General features: G+C 35.7%; 1 protein-coding gene across 1 annotated transcript; it reads left to right on the forward strand.

The window, feature by feature from the left end:
* The first annotated feature begins 1,831 nt into the window (after positions 1 to 1,831).
* On the forward strand, positions 1,832 to 4,583 carry LOC114722960 (prefoldin subunit 6). The gene is made up of 5 exons (XM_028909080.1): positions 1,832 to 1,967; positions 2,058 to 2,128; positions 2,252 to 2,376; positions 3,923 to 3,983; positions 4,272 to 4,583. Exons 1-5 carry the CDS (start codon positions 1,889 to 1,891, stop codon positions 4,326 to 4,328), a joined length of 393 nt encoding a protein of 130 aa, XP_028764913.1. The 5' UTR covers positions 1,832 to 1,888; the 3' UTR covers positions 4,329 to 4,583.
* Positions 4,584 to 7,442: the final 2,859 nt, after the last annotated feature.

The raw sequence follows: 7,442 nt of genomic DNA on the forward strand, positions 1-7,442 counted from the left end.
TAGGAGTTTTTAGAAAGTTTCTATTTGTAATGGATGATGGATCATCCTCCACGCTTTGCCTAATTCACAAGGGAGCCTCAGGGAAAAGAGACCGACCTATTTGGCGACCCACTATTATTACAAAAGCTAGTATGCTGCAAGTAATGTGTGCTTCTCCTAGAGCTATCGGACTATTCGCCAAATACTTTCTTTTAGAATCTGAAAAGGTGAAGCGTTGTGTGATGGTTTATTGCTCTATTTAAATTTTCATTTTTCCGAGTTTGGTGTTTGATTCCACACCTCTTGAGCTTTGTTTTTGCTCGAAGTCGAAGGCTTCTTGAGTTCGAATCTTGCGCCCTAACACCGGTGAACACTAAACTCACTTGTATATTTTTTTTTACTGTAAAACAAAAAAAAGTTAAAATACATCCAACGTCTTGAAATGTTTTTTCAGATGCATTTAACATCTCGAAGTATTTTGTAGTATATCTAGCACCTTGAAGGTTTTTTTTTTGCTTTAATGTTGCATGCACCAAAAAAATTTATTTTAGATACTAAACGCACATTAAAAAATATTTCAAAGTATTATATGCACAAAAAATAAAAATTTTAGGATATTGGATGCACTTATACTTCAGGGTGCTAAATGCTCTGGAGAAAATATTTTATGGTACTAGATATAGCTTAATCTAAATGGGTTGAATGTATAATATGGCTGATCGACTTTTATTCATAAATTTCCAAATATTAAAAATAATTTAAATGTTACAATTCATGAATAAAATTATTAATTTACGTAATAGCACAATATGACGTATTTGGAGCCCACAAAGCATCACCCATAAAATTTTGTCCACTGTCATCTTCCCTCCTAGCACATCCTTTATTTTTTCCCCTCTTTTGGCCTTATTCTTTCCAAAATTTCCTCCTTTCTCTCCTCTCATAGTACGTAAAAGGATGTTTCCTTTGAAGAGCTTCATAAAATGTTATGTAGCTTGCCTTATATGATTTTATTTTATTTTTTTGAAAAAGAGCAAACATGATGAGGTTTATTTCAAAAGAACGGAACAGGCTATTATAGAAGAAAGTCGTCACGGTGAACAGATGGCGGCAGCCTACAAATGGGGCAGCCATGGCCAAAAATCAAAAGGTGTAAGGACAAATTTTGAAAAAAGAAAATCAAATGATGATGATATTGCCATAATATAACCAAGGGAGAAAATACCTCACCTTTTTTTTTTTTGGCATTTTAACAACCGATTTAAGATTTGGCCTCTTTCCATTTGTCTTTTCTCCCCCACCTTCTCTCAACTTCTCATCTTAACTATTAAATCAAACTCTAATAATTCAAATTTAATATTTTATAAAATTACTATTAATAATTAAAATGATAAACCATGAATAAATGAATCCAGACCTGTTAGGGATAAATGCCCTATTGAGAAATTAATTGGCAAATGGGACCTAAAAGATCAGTTGCACACAAGAAAGATCAGTGCACATCACGGAAGATCAATTGCACGCCATGGAAGATTAGTTGCCAGTACATAGAAGATTAGTTATATGCACATGGAAGATTACTTGCACCAAAACCGAAGATCACTTGCACACGATGAAAGTTCCCTTGCACAAAGTCCCTAAAGCCCATTTGATAATTAATTTCTCAATGGGGTATTTATCCCCAATTTTCCCCAAAAAAAACTGTTTTATGAAAAAGTGTGTTTTTTTTTTTAATGCCGTAGAAATCGTCTGTTGGAAATTTTCGGCCCAATAAATAATTCGAGGGGTTGTATTTAGTTGCGTCACAATAGTTGTTGGGCCGGACTAGGATTTTGAGCCTGGGCTTAATCAGAGTGCATCTAAATAAACAAAGAGGGACATTGGTCGGAAAGAACAGCGCGCCGATACGATGACTTCGTCTGCCGCCCTTCGAGATGCTCAACGCGACCTGGAAAACAAAGCGAACGATCTCAGCAAGCTTCAAAAGGGCAAGCTTTTTAATTCCTCCACCATTTATTGCAATTTTCATTTTTCAATTTTTTATGTTCTCTTTCGTTATATTTTGTTTATTCTATCAGATATTGCAAAGAATCACCAAGTGAGAAAGAAGTATACTATTCAGCTCGGGGAGAACGAGCTTGTCCTTAAGGTATAGGTTACTCTATCTATTACTTTCTTTCTCTCTCTCTTTTTTTAATTTTTATTTCGTTATTTTGTGCTGAAATGCTCTTGTGTGTTGTGTTTTCATATGTAACCTGTTCTGTTCCGGCAGGAATTGGATTTGCTGAGAGAAGGTGCAAATGTTTACAAGTTGATTGGCCCTGTACTTGTTAAGCAGGACCTAGCTGAGGCCAATGCAAATGTGCGCAAGAGAATTGAATATATCTCTGCTGAATTGTAAGTGTTGTTTTATTTTTCTAGTTAGCGGTTGTTAGAGCTGTGATTCTAATTATCTTCTTATTTGCTCAAGTGATCACGGGTTTACTAGATTATTGAGTGGAATTTCACGATGTTGAACACAACTACCTCTACTCCTTTATAGGGTTGACTTCATTATTGTAATTTTTTTTGAGATGTGGATAAAATAACTCTAATGAAAAATGGGCAAGTTATTCATGAACGTCAGTTTTTCCTCGTAAGACTTATTGTTAGCATCTTGGTTGATTATGCTGCTCATGCGTTCAATTGATTTTATAGGATTGTACATTGTGGAAAATAATGAAAAGAAGGTAGATACGGGAGAAACTACTCCTCCGTCTAGAGTACTAGGCTTCAGAAATGTGGTCTGAGTGAGAAAGGGAAACAAATTCAGCAGTCAGAAGATATTCAGTAGTGAGTTGCTTCAATGCTGTGATGAAAACTGCATGGAAATTTAATGTCTAAAGAACCTCCTCATTGACATTCAATCAATCTCTTGAATTCTTCTGAATCCGAGGACTCGTTCTCTACATATCACGATTAATGATCTTAGATGTGTTTTCCATATACAACTCAGACAACCTAATAATACTAAGCTTTCAAATACAACACTATTTGACTAGCTGCCCCTACTAATTATTGAATAATTTTTATTCCAACCATCTCTCTCTTCCTGTATAAAACTTGTATACTAGACCTTTTCCTAGATTAGATGTGTCATATCTGCTGAAGCCTTTGTCATGTAGCTTCCTATTGCTTCATAGTGTGCTGTGGGTCAGTTTGGGTATTTAATTATGTGAATTCACAGCGTTGTATCCCATTCTTCTGCATCTTTTGTGATGCCACCTCTTCATTATGCTTTCATACTTTCAAGAATTAAATCATCAGTTGCTTACCAATTATATGATTATTGACTTATCTATGACTTATTTTTAAGTGCTTTCTTAACTTTTAGCTTAGATTTATGATTTTGAGTAATGAAGGCATATCGCAAGGATACATGTATGTCTTCATGTTATTTTTCACCTGTAATTAAATCTTACAATTCATTACGTTTTACCATTCATGATTTAGAACTGTACTTTCTGATTTGTGATGCATATCATGTTTCGACAAGTGTGCTTCCAATGTGGAAATAAAACTCTCTTGTCTTATTACTTTTTGGTTATATTAGGAATTTGGAACCCTAGTTACATTCCACATCTCACCCCTACCTTCATCACATGGACTAGCCCCGGGTGGCTCTTGTTTTTATTACTGTAATACTATGGCTTGTGAAGTTTATTTTTTCTTAGGTGCTTCACAACCCCACGATGATTATTAATCATGAAGATATGTGAACATTCATCAGTTCTCTCCCCCTTATGCGTTTCTAGATTATTTGTTGCTAGGTTGCTGCGTGGTGTGGCTTTCACTGCTGTCATTTTGCCATATTTGAGCTAGTTTTAGTACCTCAAAGTCATACTACGGTTTTTCTTATCACTATCACATATATTTATTTAGAAATGGTCCTTTTGAATGTTAGGAAGCGTCTTGATGCTACCCTTCAGGATCTGGAAGAGAAACAAAATAGCAAGAAAGAAACGGTTTGTATATTACTTTTGTGCCCGTTTATTAGCTGTGGTTTCACATTTCTTATGATCTATATTGAAGTATTTGATCTTTGATTGTGACCAGTAACTAGAATCTTTGTAATATGGACGTTTGTTTTATTTGTTGAAATTTGATTTGTATATATAATAATCTCATTTTAAGAAAACAAAAATATGACGGCTTGTATGATATGTGGTTATTCTTTGGGAATGGTCGATAAGATGAACTTAAAAGAATCAACAGATGATTCATTGTATCATTTTCTTTTCATAATCTCGCAGATCCTAAAATTGCAGCAAAGGATTCAGTCGCTCCAAGCTGGGAAAGGCAAGGCGTAACGTTCCTTTCCATGCTGTTTAGGTGACGTCTATGGAGTTGCTATTTTCAACCCGGCCAAGCTGGAAAATGCTCATATGCCATTTGTTTTAGGGTTGTTTGCGCTGTGAAGTATTATTAGGTTGACAGTGTATTTTGCCATAGTTAGTGTGCCTATCTTAATTTCTTTTTGTTTTGCAATTTGGGCTGGATCCTCCAGGTATTGTAACCACTAATTATACAGAAGTTTGAACTAAGATATGACTCTTTTCTTCACACCCCTCCTGTTCTTTTTACCGTTTTCCTCCTTTCTTCTTTAGCATATTTATATTGCTCTAGGGCAGAATGGTGATCCCCATAAAGTTGGTGCTGGAAATTATTACTCTCTAAATTTGCATTTTAGGTTTAGGTTTTTCTTAAAATGGGTAATTATTCTTTTTGGACCAACTCCTTAAACGGGTAATTCGAATCATGCCTTTGATGGACCTTGTCTTTATTGTGGGTGGAACAGTGGGGTTCAGTTTCTTTTGAGAAGTCTATTGTGGCCAGCAAGCATTAAGGCTAAAACCTGTGACAATTGAATTATTGGTGAGGGCCAAGAAGTGGAATGAATTCCTTCCACTTTCTAGCTTCCTACTTTGGGCCTCATTCTTTGTTAGTTGGAGATAGAATCAAGAAACCATTGAAAACGAGAGTGAAAATTTCATCAGATTAATAGTGAAAGTGTGTTAAACAATCGTTTTTGGTAGACAAAACTATGAACAACCTTCTGCAGCCGTTTGTAGTTGTGGCCGCGGCTGAATGTAAATAAAAATTTTCTATATGAAGTAAATGCTAGCTGCATTTTAGTATATCACTGCTTCCCCTTTAACTTCTCTCCAGTCAATCTATTTTCATCAGCTTCCCGGAAAGATGAATGACGGGTGTATACTAGTAGTACAAGGTAGGAACAACACGCCCCTCTTTTCATTAATGCAATGGAATGTATTATTCGTATGTCTGTAAAATTAAATTGTACTACTTTCTCTCAAGACAAGGTGATAAATTCTAGAATGGAAATCATCCAAGAAATTGTGAATCTAGGAGTCATAAAGCAAGATTGCGAGACAAAAATGGCCACTAATATTACCACTACCGTACTAGTCTAGAAATGTCACGCCCCATTCAGAAGTCCCATCTGGGTCATTCGATCAAAGTGGGGAAATTACCGGGGGAGCAAATGATGGTAGCTAATCTACAGAATCTCGTGAAGTTGCAAGAAAATTACTAGCTTTAGCTACCTCGATGATGCTCTTTAATTGATGCTAGTGGGGTTTAAGTATCACTGTCTTCTCAAAGGATCACTCATTTGAACTCCCAATGCGAACTCATGGAGAGGGGCTATCAAACAAACTTGAAGCATTTTCGGGTGCACCAAGCAATTTGGCTTTTTGGTCGGGCCATGATTCCAAATATTAATAATGATTATGAGAAGTTACAAAAGGTTACATAAAAACAAGGTTTCCCAGGACCCTCCAGGCTCCAGCAGGCGTCTCCAGATAGAGAACAGTAGAGACGAAGGATCTGTGAAACTTATCAAACCTTTGTCCCTCCCTCAACCTAGAGGGTCCTGCACTTAAAAAATCTTATATAGAATTGAGAACTACATGTATTTCTCGGAGCTATTGTTTACATCGTCATCCACATATTGTATTTAGGATGGATATCTTTGATAAATTTATAACTTTAACAAATAACAATTGCTGCCTTTTGGTGGCCTAAGGATGAATTATTTGCATAATATATATGAAGCCTCCAGATTATAGCTAAACTTGAACCATGAAGGTCATTTTCCATCTTTTATTTTGATCTCTCTTTCATACTATCTTTTTCTTGTTTTGGATGATTGAATAAAACTTCAGCATTTGGTTAGGAAATGAAACGAGAATATAAATAAATTTTTTAAAGAAGGGGGAAATTGCAATGAATCTGGACAAGATATATGCTATTAGTTCAATGAATTTCATTCCTCTCACTTTTCCTTCGTTAAACAAAACCTTAAAAACCTTGGATTCCTTGAGGCTGTCTGCAAAAGGCGAACATCCATATATCCAAGGGCCAGCACGAATATATATTCTCTATTGTTAGATCTTTTGTCTGGCTTTCATTATTGCAATTATCTCAGTCCTTGTTCATATCAATCTTGATTTAGCTTGTATGGGCTTGCTTAGCGGTTGAATTTGAATATGTACTGGTCATTTCATTCCATGAAAGAAGTAACCACAGACTATAGTTAATGGAAGAATAAACATGCTTAATTAGACCAGTACGAATTAACATAGCAATTGCGTTCATTGCAGGAAACAACTTGCGAAAGTTGCTTCAGCAAAATGAGCATATTTGAAGAGATTCACGTTTTCATTCCGTAGATTGGACATTATGGTTTAAACGCAACTGATATGAATGATGTTGCATCAGTATGCACTTCCCAGAATTGTTCACGTGCTTGTTCATCTGATAGACAACATCCAAGTGATAATATCTCTAGTGGGGTTGGCACCAACTTACCATCAATCATGAATACATGCTTGACCAAAACTTGCAGAAATTACTTTCATGGCAGATCCCACTAGTTACCACCAAAGAACAAAGGAAAGGTGGAGGCAAGGACTATGTCAGTGCATAATATTAAGTAAAAGATATTCTGCTCTACTTTTTCATTGTGAGGTTTGGTTGGAGTTACCAGAAAACAAGATCTTTTTTTTATGTCCTGCAGTGAAAAGTATGTCACAGTGAAAATTAGAGCTGTGAGCTGAACTCCAGGGGAAAAGAAGCTGGTAAAAAGTTATGTAATGAAGATTCAGGGAGCTGGTAAAAAGTTATATAACGAAAAAGTTTATGTCATCAGTGAATAATATCAAGCAAAAGATGTTCTCTTCTACTTTTTCACTATGAGATTCGGTTGAAACTAACAGAAAACAAGATCTTTCTTCATGTCTGCCAACAGTTAAAAAAATTGTGGTGCATTAAAAAGATGCTGGTCAAGAGCTATATAATGGCTAACTACTGAGTCAGCAGAAAAAAGGCCATCTGGGAAACAGTTTAAAACCTATCATTAGTATGTAGAAAATGGATCATAAGGTGAACCATACCATGCT

Source organism: Neltuma alba, unplaced genomic scaffold (genome assembly GCF_004799145.2).
Source record: "Neltuma alba isolate B1F8T4 unplaced genomic scaffold, ASM479914v2 tig00012116_pilon, whole genome shotgun sequence".
NCBI classification, from domain to species: Eukaryota; Viridiplantae; Streptophyta; class Magnoliopsida; order Fabales; family Fabaceae; genus Neltuma; species Neltuma alba.

Coding starts and splice junctions, on each gene's coding strand:
- LOC114722960 (XM_028909080.1), top strand. CDS start 1,889: ATGACTTCGTCTGCCGCCCTTCGAGATGCTCAACGCGACCTGGAAAAC. Junction 2,377..3,922: donor GAATATATCTCTGCTGAATT/GTAAGTGTTGTT, acceptor TTTGAATGTTAG/GAAGCGTCTTGATGCTACCC. Junction 3,984..4,271: donor AAAATAGCAAGAAAGAAACG/GTTTGTATATTA, acceptor ATAATCTCGCAG/ATCCTAAAATTGCAGCAAAG.